Source organism: Ostrinia nubilalis, chromosome Z, assembly GCF_963855985.1.
Source record: "Ostrinia nubilalis chromosome Z, ilOstNubi1.1, whole genome shotgun sequence".
Taxonomy (NCBI): domain Eukaryota; kingdom Metazoa; phylum Arthropoda; class Insecta; order Lepidoptera; family Crambidae; genus Ostrinia; species Ostrinia nubilalis.
Genome location: NC_087119.1, coordinates 7,331,178 through 7,348,893, shown reverse-complemented (window position 1 = coordinate 7,348,893; position 17,716 = coordinate 7,331,178). Strand labels below are relative to the sequence as shown.

The following is a 17,716-nucleotide window of genomic DNA, read 5'->3' as shown; positions in this document are numbered from 1 at the left end:
CGCCATAAAAACCCAACCAATGAAGGTCAAGTTTGTCCCTGGGGAAAGTAAAACTGCCATTGGACCCGCAACAAAATTAATTGAATTTATATAATTGAAATTAGGCTGTCATGTAGTTACCACACAAATCACAATAGTTTACGCCTATTAAATTGGTCCAATTATGATGAATACAAGATCATCTGTCAGGTGTCAATTAGGCACTTGAACAGGCCAACTCAATTACAACCACTTCATCCGTACAGAATGTATCAGTGAGGTTCGGTGTGGTCTGATTAGGTAACTCAAAGAAAATGCATCGGTTGGATTTTGTTTATTTTATTGAAATGAATGGGATAGAACGTGGGTTTAATTGAGAAAAATCATCTTAACGAATACTGTAAACAGACTATTAGTCCCTAAACGAAGTACTGAATTCTCTAACAATAAAACACTTGCAAAGGACTCTGAAAATGGTACTATTCGTACTAACTAATCCAGAATTCTATAATTACATTTAAATGGCATAACAGTAATGAGGGCTATCGTTTTTATACTTAACAGTTGGCACCCCTGGCGATTGACAGGACCTTACACTACAGTGGCGCCATCTTGATGAGTGCAAATGCGATAGTCCTCCTACCACTTTCGCGCTCACCAGTTGGCGCCACTGTCTTCGCTACTAGCAAGTGACAGGACCTTACTCTACAGTGGCGCTAACTGGTGAGCGCTAAAACGATAGCCCTCATTAGTAACTGTAGACTGCTGTAAATGTTTTACGATACCAAAAAACCCGACCTTTTGTGGACGCTAAATTGTCTGATGGACCTAATTTTTCCTAAAACTCTCACTGTGATTGTAACAATTGCTGTATTCCAATATTTAAATATTTTAAACTTTGCTTAACCGAACTTAATACCAAAAAGAAGACCCTGCAAAGTAAATTAAAACCAGATTATTTTTCACTTAAATACACAAAAACTTTTTAAAAAGATTATTTTCAAAGCCTCAAAAGAAGCATTTTAAATTAAAAACCTAAACAAAATAATTAAGAGTTGTGCTAGTCGCACTTACATGTGCAATATTTTGTGAAATTTGAACTAGCGAAAGAAGTCTCTAATGATGGCAGTCATACCTTCAATGCTAGTGTGACTGCGTGTAGTAATTAACTTAACCAGTGTTTTAATTGGATCCACCAGCTTGAGCATGACATTGAATAGTAAGTTTGGTTCGATCGGCTTAACAATTATTGGTGACGTCATGTAAGGGCGATGTTCACCTGTCGAATTTATTTAGGCCACACAATGATGAGTAAGAATCTAATTACCCGTCACAGTAAAAATACTGTGTCAGAATTAGACTTTATTTTATTTTATTTCCTATGAGTAAGTAATGACAGTAATGATGAAAAATAAATCCGATTGGCCGATGAATCGATTGTTGTAATATGAAGCTTTGAAAGTTTAGATATTATCTACATAAAATCTAGATTAAAACTGTCGATACCTCAATCGTGTGACTGATTTGGTGCATGTCGATAAGATGTCGTTATGCAATTGATTTTCGATCGATTGAATCGATAATATTATCAAGATTCTTTGCTCACTTCACGTTACGCCTCTATTGGTTTTAAAAGTAAAACTAAGTTATTTGAATTGGTATTTATTTACGAAACTGCCATTATTGGACACATCAATCGCTCACAAACGTAACAAAATAATAAAACATAGAACGTGGTGCTCATTAGGGTACATGAAGCAGAACATATATTTTTTTAAACTAGCACCTGTTACAGTTGCAATAAATGCCCCAATGTGTAGCTGGATGTGCTGCAGTGGACTGCTGAAGTGGTAATTTAGTTGTGTAGTTACGAACTTCATTCACACACGCTCGCACGATAGTCAAAGTTCAGTTCTGGCATACATTAATTAAAGTAAAACAGTTCATTTGCGTTCTATTTAACTCGAGAATATTGTGTTAAAAGGCCACTGTTCACTGCAAAATCATTTTAATTAAAAGAAAAAATATGAAAAAATGCGCTGGTTGATAAGGCTACTTACATAGTAATTTTAACTTTAAGGTCTCTTATAAAAATGCTCAAACTCGATTCGATCGCTGTCAAAAATGGCAATGCCAGATTTTGTATGGAAGGTGGCATCTTTTTTTTTTCACGCGGCCATCGACCAAACTTTGTTTTTTGATTACAAAATAGTGTAATAAACCAAACTTACTATGGCATGTATACCTACCTCTAAACTCACTCTGAACTGAGTTATGATCATTAGAAGTTTGATGATTTTCATACTAGATTTGCTTTTTGCGCGCAAGTTTTGTAAGAAATTTGCAACAAAATATTGCGCTATTTTTTTATTGCGCTGATTCTGCTCCATACTGATGTCTGGAGCCTTTAATGGTTGGTATTGTTTGTTTACACATACAATGTCACTATTTTGTTGCAATTTCTTACAAAACTTGCGCGCAAAAAGCAAATCTAGTATGTAAAATCATCAAACTTCTAATGCTCGTAACTCAGTTCAGACTGAGTTTAGAGGTATACATGTCATAGTAAGTTTGGTTTATTACACTATTTTGTAATAAAAAAAACCGGCCAAGTGCGAGTCGGACTCGTACCATTGATTTATGAAATTAAAATTATTATTTTTTATTTAAGTTATTAGTATGAAAGATTACGCGGTAATAAGCGGTTTACGATTTACGAGGTATTAAAAAAAACTACTTACTAGATCTCGTTCAAAACAATTTTCGTTGGTAGTTTTTATAGTAATGTACATCATAATTATGTTTTTTTTAGATTTTTCATTTTCTTATTTTAGAAATTAGAGGGGGGGGGGGGTAGGAAACTTTTTTCCACTTTGGAAGCGTCTGTCACGCAAACTATTCGGTTTAGAAAAAAAGTATTTTAGAAACCTCGATATCTTTTTTGAAGACCTATCCATAGATACCCCACACGTATGTGTTTGATGAAAAAAAATTTTTTGAGTTTCAGTTCTAAGTATGGGGAGCCCCCAATATTTATTATATTTTTTTTATTTTTGCATCAAAATCTTAATGCGGTTCACAGAATACATCTACTTACCAAGTTTCAACAGTATAGCTCTTATAGTTTCGGAAAAAAATGGCTGTGACATACGGACGGACAGACGGACGGACGGACAGACAGACATGACGAATCTATAAGGGTTCCGTTTTTTGCCATTTGGCTACGGAACCCTAAAAACAAGGTTTGGTCGATGGCCGCGCGAAAAAAAAAAGACGCCAATTTCCGGCATTGTCTTTTGTCATGTGTTTGGTTTAGTCTGAATATCGAAATGCGACCGATCGAATCCTATAAGGCTTTTTCAAAAACTATGTTTTTAGAAAGACCATACGTGGAAAATTTTGTGACAACTGCATTGCAAAGGATGATGGGCACAAATGTATGGAAAGTGGTACCCGCTCCAATAGCCATAACATATATATATTTTAAAAGGCCTTTAGATGTAGGAAAATGTCTGCTATGGGGCCAGTTCTAATTCACGTTTTGAAAGCAGTAATTCCACTAAGTATTATAATGAAAGTATAACACAATCATCCATGTATACGAGTATGTATTATGACTACAATCTATTAATATAACTAAAAGAAGCATTGAAAAGGAAAGGATTATACCTACGATGAACTACCCAAGCTATTAGCCCTTTATTCGCTTTCATCATCATCATCATGATCATTTTAGCCATAGGACGTCCAGTTGAACATAGGCCTCCCCCAATGATTTCCACAATGGCCGGTTGGTGGCGGCCTGCATCCAGCGCCTTCCCGCTACCTTTATGAGGTCGTCGGTTCATCTTGTGGGTGGACTTATTGGGTCTTGTGGGTTTATTCGCTTTAGCAACCCATAATAAAACCCTTAAGAAGTAATAAAACTTTAACCCCTTTATTAATAAAAGTTACACCCTAGTTGAACTCTGGCTTAAATTGTCATTTGGTATGGAAATGTCATTTTAATCGAAGGTTCTTCCTAGGTGTAACTTTTTATTAATAAGGGGGTAGTGCTTCTTTAAATAAAAATATTTATTTCACAATTATCCTCATCGATAATTCTAGAGTTAAGGAAGGATGCTGGAGCAGTAAGCCCTTCCTGCCTCGCATAACCTAAGTACCATACGATGGACACGTATGATACTTCTTCTTCTTCTTCCTCGGTCCCTCACTGATGAGGATCGCGACCACAGATAGTGTTCCTCCACAGACTACGGTCATAAGCTGTGTGGACCGCACGATGCAAACTCCCGCCCACCGTCTTCCTCACCGCGTCCGACCATCTCGTCGGTGCCCTGCCCCGAGCGCGTCCCCCTTCATATTGTATGATACTTAGGTTACACAAAAAGTATCTTTATCTTCGAACCCAACCAGATCTGAGGCTGGTGGCCATAATAAATGTTGTTCGTCTTGGTAAGACCTTTCAAATGACACTACAAACATAACTATTGGAGCCGGGTACCATTCTGCAAAAAAGTATGTATATCTTCATACACAACCAGATCTGAGGCTGGTGGTCATAGTAAAAGTTGTTCATCTTGGTAAGACCTTTCAAATGATACTAGACTCATATCTATTGGAGCCGGGTACCATTTTGCCCATTGTCCTTTGCAATATGAATGTTGGAATTTTGATAAATACTTTAATCTGTGTCAAATATTGAATTGAGTTTTCCTTCCTTCTTTCTGTAATACGGCTCCAAATCTTGACTATGTCCAGGGGTTGAATTCTCCATACTCTTATTTATTAATATTCGCTCCTTTACTAAACCATATTTTTTTTGCACAGGAGCACAGCTCAAACGCACGGCGTCGCAGGAGGCGGAGAAGCGGCGCTCGTCACTGGGCCACGTGCCCACCATCAGGCATCGGGCGTCGGACGCGTTCCTCGATCCCCACCATGCTGCCATGCTGTTCCGCGACTCCAGGGGGGTGAGTGTGTTGCTTCAACTCTCCTGGCAGGAGCACAGCTCGAGCGCACAGCGTCGCAGGAGGCGGAGAAGCGGCGCTCGTCACTGGGCCACGTGCCCACCATCAGGCATCGGGCGTCGGACGCGTTCCTCGATCCCCACCATGCTGCCATGCTGTTCCGGGACTCCAGGGGGGTGAGTGTGTTGCTTCAACTCTTCTGACAGGAGCACAGCTCGAGCGCACAGCTTCGCAGGAGGCGGAGAAGCGGCGCACGTCGCTGGGCCACGTGCCCACCATCAGGCATCGGGCGTCGGACGCGTTCCTCGATCCCCACCATGCTGCCATGCTGTTCCGCGACTCCAGGGGGGTGAGTGTGTTGCTTCAACTCTCCTGGCAGGAGCACAGCTCGAGCTCACAGCGTCGCAGGAGGCGGAGAAGCGGCGCTCGTCACTGGGCCACGTGCCCACCATCAGGCATCGGGCGTCGGACGCGTTCCTCGATCCCCACCATGCTGCCATGCTGTTTGTTGCTTCAACTCTTCTGGCAGGAGCACAGCGAGCGCATAGCGTCGCAAGATAAAAAATCCAATAGTCCAATATGTAAAGCAAACCGTAAGCGAGTGGCAGAATGCCACTTATCACTCCGGAATAAATGTTATTCCGGCACAAATGCTACATATTCAGCTCCAATTAGGATTAAATGGCGTTTGTTTGTATTTTGCCCCGGAAAATCGGAAGTGAAGGCAGCCTAAACAAAACTCAACAGAGCTTGTTAAGGCGACCGCTGCCGCGGAATACTTAATAGCGATACTAAATGTCGGCGAAAGTGGCGACCCAATTGTTGTCTGTATCCATTTCAAAAGTTAGTATATCATTTGGCAGGGCCGCTGATATACTGAACGGATGAAGACTACAAGGAACTTACTTCGTTAAGCCTTTTCCTTCAGTGATTAAATCTTTTCATCTCAGGACTGGAGTCCAAGCTTTTGACTGGTTTAATATTGCAGGCTGCACATTTTTCCCATTAATATATTGTTGGCTTGATAGTTAGTTACTATGGTTTCGCACGGGATATAATCATCCTGTATCAATAGCAACCTCACCTGTCCGGAAAGCGTGCCGACTAATATTTGACGTAGATACGTTCTATTTGTTACATCAAAGTAAAATGCCCTGTTTACTATCATTTATTCGCTTTGTGAACGAGCTTAGACCAAGTTTAGGTGAACGTGTACGATCTCAAAGGTAGATAATTTCAAAACCCATGCAAGGATTATTTACGATATACATGTAGAAGTTTTGTATTTAATTTGTTCCCGTGCAATGCCTTTTATTTATTTACACAAATCCCGGCAAGGATTCTTCGTAAATAAACGAATTATTTCTTTACCACAAACGGTGAGCAGAAACCAAAGCTAAGGTAAACAGTCCACGCCAGCGATTTGTAAATAAAGTATGATAGATATCATTAATATTTCACGTTGAATCGTCATTACGGAAAAGTAAATCATAAATATTATTATACTTACCTGCGTGAAAGAAACTTATTCCAGTTAAATTTATTTAGTATGTTTTATTTTGCACTATCGTGTAAAATTATCCAAGCACGTGTTGTTTCGAAGTAAAATAAAGACAGATTGCTTACGTAATTTCTTTTTTAGAAACAAAACAGCTAAATAAACTTTTTGTTGACCTTTTATTAACTACCAAACCTTCGGTCAGGCGTTGCTCACTCAATTATTATGCTATGTCATTTACAGTAAGTACTGAAATTTTAAATGCAGTGTTTTATCACTAAGGTTCAGTTTCTTGATCCGTAGTTAAAAATAACCAACTGTGTGTTATCCCAAATTTAATATTACAAGCGGTTAAATAACAAAAAATACGTTTTTTGAACGATTGTTAGCTTAACTTTTAGTAAAATATTTAATTAACCATTAGTTTTACATTTTGTTAATATTTGACCATTGCATTGGTAACAAAATTTGAGCAATTGGTTATTTTAACCACTGATCAAAAAACTGCGTCTTAGCATTTATCCACGCGAGTGGTTTTTCTTTATCACAAAAATGTAAAGCGCATTCCCTTTCATTGTTTACCGTTCAGAACAAAAGTGGCCTGTGTCAGAGGAATCTTTTATTGAGACTAACTACGAGTAGTTACAAATATGTCCACAAAGAATCTTGTTACGTTGTATAATTACTTAGCTAATGTATTAAGTTACAGGTTTTGATTTTACCGTTATTTGGGTAGAAACAGGAAAAATCATTAATATCAATTCGCGTGCGCCTAAACAAACCTATCAATTTTATTGCCGATCTAAGGTTATCTTTGTTCTTTGTACTACACTCGTGTATAAATAGGCACTGTCGGATTTTTGATAACAGCACATTCATAAATTTATTGATGATAAAAATATTTTAAAATATACGTTGCTGTTGCTAACTCGATCGCCTTAATTGAGCAAACTTATATCATCAATGGATCTAAAATTAGCATTAAGGGATCAAAAGAAGGACTCGACGACGCGCGCGCAGTCTGCCGTGAAACGAACGAGTTATTTTGGTTCGATTTTCGCGTAGACAACTTTGCCAGAAACGGCGTGTAACACGAATTGGGCGTTAATCATCTTGCCAGAATAATTAACTTAAACCCAATTAGTTAGTAATTACCAGTATCTATAATATTCAATGTGCTAACCTAATCTGTGTGGTGCAGGTGGTGGTACAAATTACCACGTGTAAGGGAAGGATTAGTTCTTATGCATGTACCTATATTACAGGGGCGTATAAGCCTGAATCTGTGAAAATAAATCGCTGACCGTAATCTTTCAAAATTGCTGTCCTTCACTCCGAAAAAACTTGAAATGGAAATATTAACCTGAAAAGTTTAAATAGAGGAAGTTATCATTTCACAAAAAAAAAACGTTATATTTTTTGTAATAAGTACATCATGTTTTATTAATTAACTGATACTCTTCTCGGTTTATTTTTGCTCGTACGCCGAAAATTATTTTAAGTGAAAACGGAAATCAGACAGATGTTGTTGGTATAAATTGATAAATTGCATTCGGGCATAAGCCGATTGAATTGTACCTATATGAATAAGGGTCAATCAAATATTGTAATATTTGCCACTGAAAAGGATATCTTTTTCACGTTGTAAATCGTGCAAAAGTATGTACAAATAATAACATGTAAGGTTTTAATGTTTAAATTTTTTAAGGCTTAAATGTTTACGTGAATCTTATTATCATCATTGTAAGGTTCATCTTTTCTTTGTGATGAGATGTTTTTAAATTAATGAATATTTTGACACTGGCCATAAGAAATGGTTATTTTTTGTCGATATCCTAATGTCATTTGTTTGTTGCAGTTACCGGTTGCGGACCCGTTCCTGGAAAAAGTCAGCCTCTCCGATTTGGGTAAGTGAGAAAACGTTTATTTGGTGAACTAGTTGAAGTGTGGAATAGTTTGGTAGATTTTCTGACAAATGAAGTGTTCCATAATCGATAATTGAATCATCTACTCTATTACCAACTTATAATCGACTCCACTTGATCGTAAGTTTAGTCAAGTGTACGCCGATAAGTATTCACTTCGTTTGGTCCGATTATGAAATAGAAATCTGTATTTCGTATTTCGCACGCACAATTTATTATTGAAATCCATTCGTTTGACAAATTTTCTATTACCATTTTAGTCCAGTCAAATTAGACATGAACCCTGCATTAATTCGCATACAGCTGAAAATTGGTACGCATGTTCGGAGCACCATTATGAATTAACTGTGAAAAGTCCCCAGCGATCCGACATGTGCTAAAAAAAAAATTCAAGGTCAAACTTAAAAAATACGGGTTTTTGAGATTTTCAGCTAAACGGTAAGTTTTATCACAAAAATATGTACGACAAGGTTTAAGACCATACAATTATCTATCAAAATTGTCTATACACTTTCTCCTAAGAGTCAGCGTTTTTGAGATTCGATGATCCGAAGAGCCAAAAAAGTGTTTTCTTCATAACGGTCTTACACATAAATCCAATGTGATATCGCCTCGTGCCTCGACTCAGCATTGTATCATGATGTGTTGTCGACGTCGAATATAAAATGATCAACCTCAATGTCGTCTGTCATCTTTAATTATCGAAAAATGGGTGCAACTTTGACGAAGGACTGCACCGTGAGTTTCTAAGATACGAAGTTTTCGTGTCTATTAGGTTTAAGAGCTCTTATATGCACACGTCACTACTCTACTTGTAACTCTATGGTCACTCTTTTAGCCCGACCAAGTTAGACAGTCCAGGTTATAATAATTTGCATAGAGCTGAAAATTTGTGTAAATGTTGAGAACACCATCCTTAATTAAATGTCAAAAGTCCCCGACGATCCGTCATTTAAAAAAAAAGTTTTCGAAGTCCCAAGTTTTTTGCATTTTTTGGCCAAGTAGTAAACTTATCATAAAAATAGATAAAAAATAATAGTAGATCATAAAATTATGTATTAAAATTATCTTTACCCCTTTTTCCTAAGAGTCACCGATTATGAGGTAGAACGAATCAAAAAGTTAGTTAAGATGTTCTCGTTATATGCACATGTTTCCACAACACCTATGATGGTTATTTGGCGCATTTTTTTTACCAGGTTTCCCCAGTAGGCCTTTTTAAAGATGTATTTGTTATCCTGTTCAATTCAAAACTATTTTAATAGAGTTGAAGATGTGGACTTGTGGAGTAGTTAACAGAATGCGAATTCTTCAACTTTTTGCATCGTTACCACATAAACGGTGACTCTTAGGAAAAAGGGGCAAAGACACTTTTAATAGATAATTTTATGATCTACTACTATTTCTTATCATTTCTTATGATAAGTTTACTGTTTGGTGGAAAAATGCAAAAAACTTCGACTTCGTAAATTTTTTTCTCAAATGACGGATCGTTGGGGACTTTTGACATTTCATTAAGGATGGTGTTCTCAACATTCACACAAATTTTCAGCTCTATGCGAATTATTACAACCTGGATTTTCTGTCTTGACCGGGCTAAAAGAGTGACCATAAAGTTACAAGTAGAGTAGTTACGTGTGCATATAAGAGCTCTTAAACTTAATAGACACGAAAACTTCGTATCTTAGAAACTCACGGTGCAGTCCTTCGTCAAAGTTGCACCCATTTTTCGATAATTAAAGATGACAGACGACATTGAGGTTGATCATTTTATATTCGACGTCGACAACATATCATGATACAATGCTGAGTCGAGGCACGAGGCGATATCACATTGGATTTATGTGTAAGACCGTTATGAAGAAAACACTTTTTTGACTCTTCGGATCATCGAATCTCAGAAACGCTGACTCTTAGGAGAAAGTGTATAGACAATTTTGATAGATAATTGTATGGTCTTAAACCTTGTCATACATATTTTTGTGATAAAACTTACCGTTTGGCTGAAAATCTCAAAAACCCGTATTTTTTAACTTTGACATAGAATATTTTTTTTAGCACATGTCGGATCGATGGGGACTTTTCACAGTTAATTCATAATGGTGCTCCGAACATTCGTACCAATTTTCAGCTGTATGCGAATTATTGCAGGGTTCATGTCTAATTTGACTGGACTATTTTACTCATTTTGAACAGAAAAAGTAAAAAAGACTTTTTTTGAATTGCGCGTCGTCATTTACTTGAAAAAAGAAGTACTTACTAACATAAAAATATTCATTGGTAGTGGTTCGATATAATGCTTGTTTAGCTACCTACTACCGTATTGAGCTCACAAGTCATAATTTTCAAAGTAAATTGTAAACATGCACCTATGGCGTGTCAGTAAACATTTTTGTTTACAAAATTCTGAATGTTTATCTTGGCTATAAACTGTCATTTTGATCGCATAAAGTTTATGGGTTCCATGATTGTGATAATGCCCATTTTTGCCGCCTGCCGTAAGATAAGTCATGGCCCAGTCGCCAGTCGCCCGGGCGCTCCTTTGTGTGACGAATATAAACACTTATTATAATCAAATATCACGATTTACGTGTTCTGTGACGAAACAAACATGCGCTTTATAAGGTACAGAAAGGCATTTTCTATAGAAAACGGTAAGAAAGCTTTTCTTTTGTAGGTATAATAGTGTAATAGATTAAAACGTGATCTCAATGTCGCTCGGTTGTTTTTCGCACAATACAGTGTTTCGCTCTTAATTAAGGACGTGTTGAAGCTGTGGACGGAACACCAATGAGCCTAATTTTGGGAGATTCACTATCTCTAGAAAAGGTATATTTCTTTTTCTCTTAATGGAAAAAGGTAGATTACTTCAGTCAAATTAAAACGATCTATAGATATAGACTAAGAGCTAGTGAACGCCAGACCTACGTTATTTTATAAAGGCTGAAAGTTTGTCAGCGCATGCTCCCAACATAGCTAAGAACCATGGCCAAACATGAAGTTTGGGTCATGGTGGCTTTGGCAGACAGACGGTACTAAAGGTGTGTAAAATACCAACTTAATTACGTCGAAGTATAAAGGCTGATTTTTTGATATTTCCTTCAAAATGTTATTAGAAATGACATCATTCATTGACAGACACCTACCATGGTGGAAGCCCTTAGCCAGACACCTTAAAGTTCATGAAAATGCAGTCCTACTTACGTCATACTATAAAAGCTGAAATTTGCATAAAATGTTTGAACCATCATTTGATGAAGTTTCTTCATCAGCCAGACACTTCTGATGGTTCCTTGGCCTTGCCAGACAGCTTTTAGGGTGGCTGAAAGTGCGAACGCGAGGCACTATAAATATTGTATTTTGTACTTTTTCTTAAGTTACTCAAGTATTTGAGTCTGTAAATCATCATTTATGTTGATGAGGTAAGTACAACTCCTTAAGGCTTAGGTAGGTAATCCCTAATTTTAAAGTGATTACCTCTGAAAGTTGCCTAGAGTAAAGTTCTTAGCAACATTAGCATTACCTATGTTAATGCTAATGTTGCTAAGAACTTTACTCTAGGCGTTTAGCAACTATTTCGAAGAGAAAAATTTTGGCACCATATTTTCCGTGTATATAAATTCTAGTGAGGATTTGGGGGTCCTAATTCAATATAGAATTGTTATAGAATTATTTGATACTATAAATTTGATTATACTATGCATAGTAATAGATATATCGTGATGGTTTCGCTGGAAGGATACTCTGCAGCACAACCACTTTTAATAACAAAATACGGCGAAACCTGAGACATAGTTTTTTTTTTAAATAGGACTAGAATTTTATAGACATTTCATAGATTTATTTTAGAAACTTACACTAGTTAAATCAAAAGTAGTTCCGCCGGGGAGCATGACGTGAATTATCCTACAACTTCTAAGCGTTAAGGAGTTGTACCTCCATCAACATGGGATGACGACTAGCTGATGCAAACACCCAAATAACTTTAGAAACTACACTTTTATATACTGGTTAAAGAATTGTCCTCCAACTCTTAAGCCTTAAGGAGTTGTACTTACCTTCCATCACCAGCTCATCAACATGAGATGATGATTTATAGACTCAAAATACTTGAGTAACTTAAGAAAAAGTACAAAAAACAATATTTATAGTGCCTCGCGTTCGCACTTTCAGCCACCCTAAAAGCTGTCTGGCAAGGCGAAGGAACCATCAGAAGTGTCTGGCTGATGAGGAAACTTCATCAAATGATAGTTCAAATATTTTATGTAAATATCAGCTTTTATAGTATGACGTAAGTAGGACTACATTTTCATGAACTTTAAGGTGTCTGGCTAAGGGCTGCCACCATGGTAGGTGTCTGTCAATGAATGACGTCATTTCTAATAACATTTTGAAGGAAATATCAAAAAATCAGCCTTTATACTTTGACGTAATTAAGTTGGTATTTTACACACCTTTAGTACCGTCTGTCTGCCAAAGCCACCATTACCCAAACTTCATGTTTGGCCATGGTTCTTAGCTATGTTGGGAGCATGCGCTGACCAACTTTCAGCCTTTATAAAATAACGTAGGTCTGGCGTTCACTAGCTCTTAGTCTAATAGATCTTTTAATGAAGAATTTTCGTCTAACCCAGCATTTTAAATCTAACAAGTCCGAACCTGAACCCATTTTAATTATGCATTCAAAATTAGTGGCTTTGTCCAATCTAAATTCTTAATTGGAAAAATAGACGGATTGAGTTTTATTGGAAAGATATTAAACAATCCTGATGCTGGATTAAATGAGTAAAGAAAGATCTTTAATTTGTATCGGATTTGAAGATGATCCTTCGTCTTGGCTTACAAGATGTCGTCTGCTTTAATCCTGTAATGAAACACCTGCATAGTTTGTTAGAGAACTTAAGTTTTTAATTATATTAGTTGCATCTCAGGTATGCAGGTTCAACTCGAAACGAAAATTCTCTAGAAAACAAGATAATATTAAAGTGAATTCCGTGTTGGAACCAAAGTCACACAATGAACTCGTGCTGACGTAGACTGCCGTACATAAAATATTTAATTTCAACTATTACTCCGGGAAAACGGAAGGATTTTGCAGCAGTCTAAACTTCTTACTTTATGAATGCGGAAACAAATGCTGACAGAAAATTATATTATACTGTCTAAATGAAAATGAAAATGAAAATGAAAATGATATTTATTTAGTCCAAAAATATTACAGTACATGATCTGGTTACTGTTACATTCAGAATAAAAACGGATTACAATTTATATTTATACAGTAAGTACTAAACTAACAGCATCACTGGACTCCACACTAGGATTCCCTGTGTCGTGGAGACCAGTCTTCCCATTGAAATTTCGAGCCAAGTTGCGTTTGTATGTATTTTAAAATTTTTTAACTAATTTGAAAAAAAAACAAAAAAAAAAAATCGAACTGCCTAAGGCAGGAATTGAACCTGAATATTTATAATTATTTATAATTTTCAAATAAGTTTGAGATGCGACTCTTATCGTTAGAAATTAAATAACTTTGTATGTGTGATGTGTGTGTGTGTGTGTGTGTGTGTGTGTGTGTGAGTGAGTGAGAGAGTGAGTGAGTGAGTGAGTGTGTGTGTGTGTGTGTGTGTGTGTGTGTGCGTGTGTGTGAGCGCTAGTGGCAGGATATATACATAATATATTACCGCATTCAGATGAGAGTTTGGAGTAAAGTTTCCGTTTCATTATAACTTTGGCATTGTAGCCATTTAAATACCATCGTTTTGCAACCTGTTCTGGTTATATTTATAATACTTTTATTTATCTTGTATACCTGAGTGTAAAGATATGGACCCATAAAGCTAAAAGATCTGCGAGCAAAAGCAGTTTTTATACTGGGTAGTTCCCACTTAAGTGATCTGTACGAGGTGCGTGCCACATTGTCAGCTTTCCTGTGAAAGAACACAACCGTAGCAGATAATGTACAGTTGACGAACGCTGAGAAGCTGGCATTCAGCATAGAGATTAATTGTTGAGTAGCGCCTAGGTCGACGGTAGGCTATTTTCAAGATTGACCGTTGAATGCGTTCGAGTTTGAGTAAATGTGTTTTACAGGCTACGCCCCATACTATTATACAGTAGTTTATCGTCGACTGGCACAAACTGAGATATAGTCCAGTCATTTAAGCTTAAATTAGGTAAGAATCTCGGAATTCGAGATACCCAGCTGTAAGTCTGTAAATACGTGTATATTGACACCCTAAAAGTTGTCTCAAAACCTACATATGGTAGGGTGTAAGCAACTATTAAAATTCAAGGTCAACGGTCACAAAAATCGGTTTTTTGCGCTTTTTTTAGAAATATCTCATTTCCTATGGGTTTTTTGCTATTTGAATTAATATCAATATTGTAGAATACTAAATTCTCTACAAATTTTGTTTAAAAACTTTTTTTATACGGTGAACCGTTTTCGAGATAGAGGGCGGAGAGCGCGCGGTCACTGCATCACTTCAGGTCTACTTAAGCGGTTTAGATTTTTCATACAAAAGGATTTTCCCGCTAATTCCTGTGGGAATTTCGGGAATTCCTTGTTGTAACTAAGCTTTGAGTTTACTAAGGTACCTACATGCCAAATTTCAAGCGTCTAACTTCCGTTAAGCGTTTAGATTTTTCATACAAAAGGATTTTCCCGCTAATTCCTGTTCCCGTGGGAATTCCTAAGTATACTATAACCTGCCCAGGTGTATGAAGAATAATTGTACCAAGTTTCGTTAAAATCCGTCGAGTAGTTTTTGTTTCTATAAGGAACATTTTTTTTTTCTTCAATAGACAAGTTTTTGAAATTAGTAGTAGTTAGACATACAAATTGAAAAATTACTTTATGTAGTTGTTCCCAGTTTAGTTAGCTGATTATCTGAAGTTTTGAACCGGATTATCTGAAAAGAAAAATAATAAAGTGATTTTAAAAATGTTGCTTACCAAGTTTAGGTTCGTGATTTGGGAAACTATAAGGTTTGACGATTGATGTTCCTATTATATCCCACTATTGTATTCAAATTATTGAAACATTTCGCCGTGTTCATGTTGAATAGATTTATTGAAAAGGCATACGTATGAAATAACAACTCTCTATTCACACTGTTTTTATTAGGCATATTCATGGAATACCACAAACGTTATTCGACGTTTAAAGCCTATAAGCCGTAATAGCATAGCGACGGAATATTTCAATGGTTTGAAATATTTATCTGTCCAAAGAATTTATTTGCTGTTTTTAGATGTATATTTCATCTACCGATCGCCATTAAAAACATGATAGCTTAACTTTTATTGAACGTCATTTATTGGCGAAGAATTAGAAATGTATGTCTAACTGCGATTTAGCTCCAGCTTAAGGCCAAAGCTACCATTATACAGCAATTACAAGTTCTGTTCGGCGGAGATCTGCAACTTGGTCGTTGTAACAACCACGCCAGAAAGTTGGATGTAGCACGGGGAAATTAAACCCACTTAGACACCCCGCAGAATACAGAATTATGGTCGGCCGATATTTTGGTCGGGCTGTTAATTGTATGAACGAACATGTCTAGAAGTGTTATGTGCGTAACTGCGTACATTATGCCGATTTGGTATCGGCCGGTTCCTCTAAGCCTAGGCGCAGACCACCAACTTTTAGTTGGCCGATAGTTGGGTCGGGCTGTTAATGGCGCACATTACACCTATTTGGTATCGGCCGATTCTTCATACAAATAAAAATCGGGCCAAACTCGATCGGCGAACTAAAAGTCGGTGGTCTGCGCCCTGGCTGTAAAAGCCTGTCTAAATTGGAAGCCGACCAAACAATCGGCCGACTAAAAGTTTTTAGTCTGCGGGGAGTCTTAGTGGAACCTTAATATAACCTGAAGTAGTTATGAGGGTGTGCCTGTCGGTTACACTCGCTCGTTATCCTGGTTTGAATCTTGGGTGTTGCTCTGTGTTATATGCATCTTGAAGTTTGACAGAAGTTAGGTTTGGTTGGAGCATATTTTATGGTCATGTATATTATCAGATACGTTTAGAGTTTTATTGAAGTTCCTTGACTAGTTATCTTGACTAAAAATCTAAAGCTAACAAGTGCTTCAGAGATATTCTGCGATTTTAGAGAAGAAAACAGCGAAAAATGACTCCTGCATTTTGACGGTATGCCATTAAAACTAACCGTCGTACTTAGGATTGTAGAAATAGTATTATGTAGACGATTTCTGAAACAGTGTTTATATAGAATTTAAACGAACGTTTTTTTTAAATCAGTTTAATAGGATTTTGACGTAGGTACGTTGCAAAGTTTTGATACGATTAACTGATTGAGTATGACCTACATGTTGTCACGGTAATACTATCATACAGTATTGTAACTTCATATAAACGGACGAAACGCGAGCTTTCCTTCGAAATTCAAATCTCGGTATGCGCTCGACATGCAAAAGTCGGGGGTGTCGCGAATGTGCCACAGTAATAAACGGACGATGTATTCTTTTTTAAACAGTAAGCGCTCTTTTTTTATAAAAATAATTACAAGTACCTTTATACAGGGTGTTAGGTAAATGGGTTTATAAGCCGACACTAGCCCATGTTACCTAATGCATATAAATGGTATGGGGAAGTCAGTGATATCATCTTTTTTTTTAACGTTCATACAAAATAAACTTTATAAAATCAGATTTGTATGAAAATTATTAAAATGATGATATCAATTTTCTGACTTCACCATACCATTTATATGCACATGTTAACATGGGCTAGTGTCGGCTTATAAACCCATTCACCTAACACCCCGTATAATAATCGAGCATTATGTACGCCTCAGTCGAGGCGCATACATTTAGGTACGGTCGTTTTATAAGATTTGTTACTAAATCTTAACACAAATATATTTTTTAATTAAATCTACTAATCACAAAACAACATGCATTTTTATCCTATTTCATTCACAAAGCATTTTGTTTGTCAAAATAAAATAAAAATTACAATCACAAAATACATTCACAAAACTAGATAGAAATTCTAAGTAGGCAGATGTAATGGAAATAGGGTCTGCAGATGGGCAGCCCTATCGCATGTTGTCATACCGTGACGTACCGCGGGACTGTTGACATTTATTTCAAAAATATGGCTGAGTTGGAATACTGTATAGATAGTATTACCGTGATGTTGTCTTAGTGTAGTAATAGTTACTAAAATTTAAAGTTGCTACTTAAACCACAGAATAATAATAAGTACTACGTACAGAAGTTTCACTTCGCGAAGGTATTAAAAAAATGTATGCTCAATGTCATTAACAATATGGTGTAATTTAGCCTGTCTCAAGAGTCAAGCACCATTTTGTT

The 17,716-nt window shown here is 36.7% G+C and overlaps 1 protein-coding gene across 1 annotated transcript in view; it reads left to right on the top strand.

The window, feature by feature from the left end:
• LOC135086883 (uncharacterized) overlaps positions 1-17,716 on the top strand; it is a 72,468-nt gene that overhangs the window by 11,202 nt on the left and 43,550 nt on the right. Inside the window, exons 3-4 of the mRNA XM_063981714.1 lie at positions 4,810-4,952; positions 8,306-8,354. Of these exons, the coding sequence (XP_063837784.1) occupies positions 4,810-4,952; positions 8,306-8,354 (192 nt within the window). The remainder of the gene's footprint in view (positions 1-4,809; positions 4,953-8,305; positions 8,355-17,716) is intronic.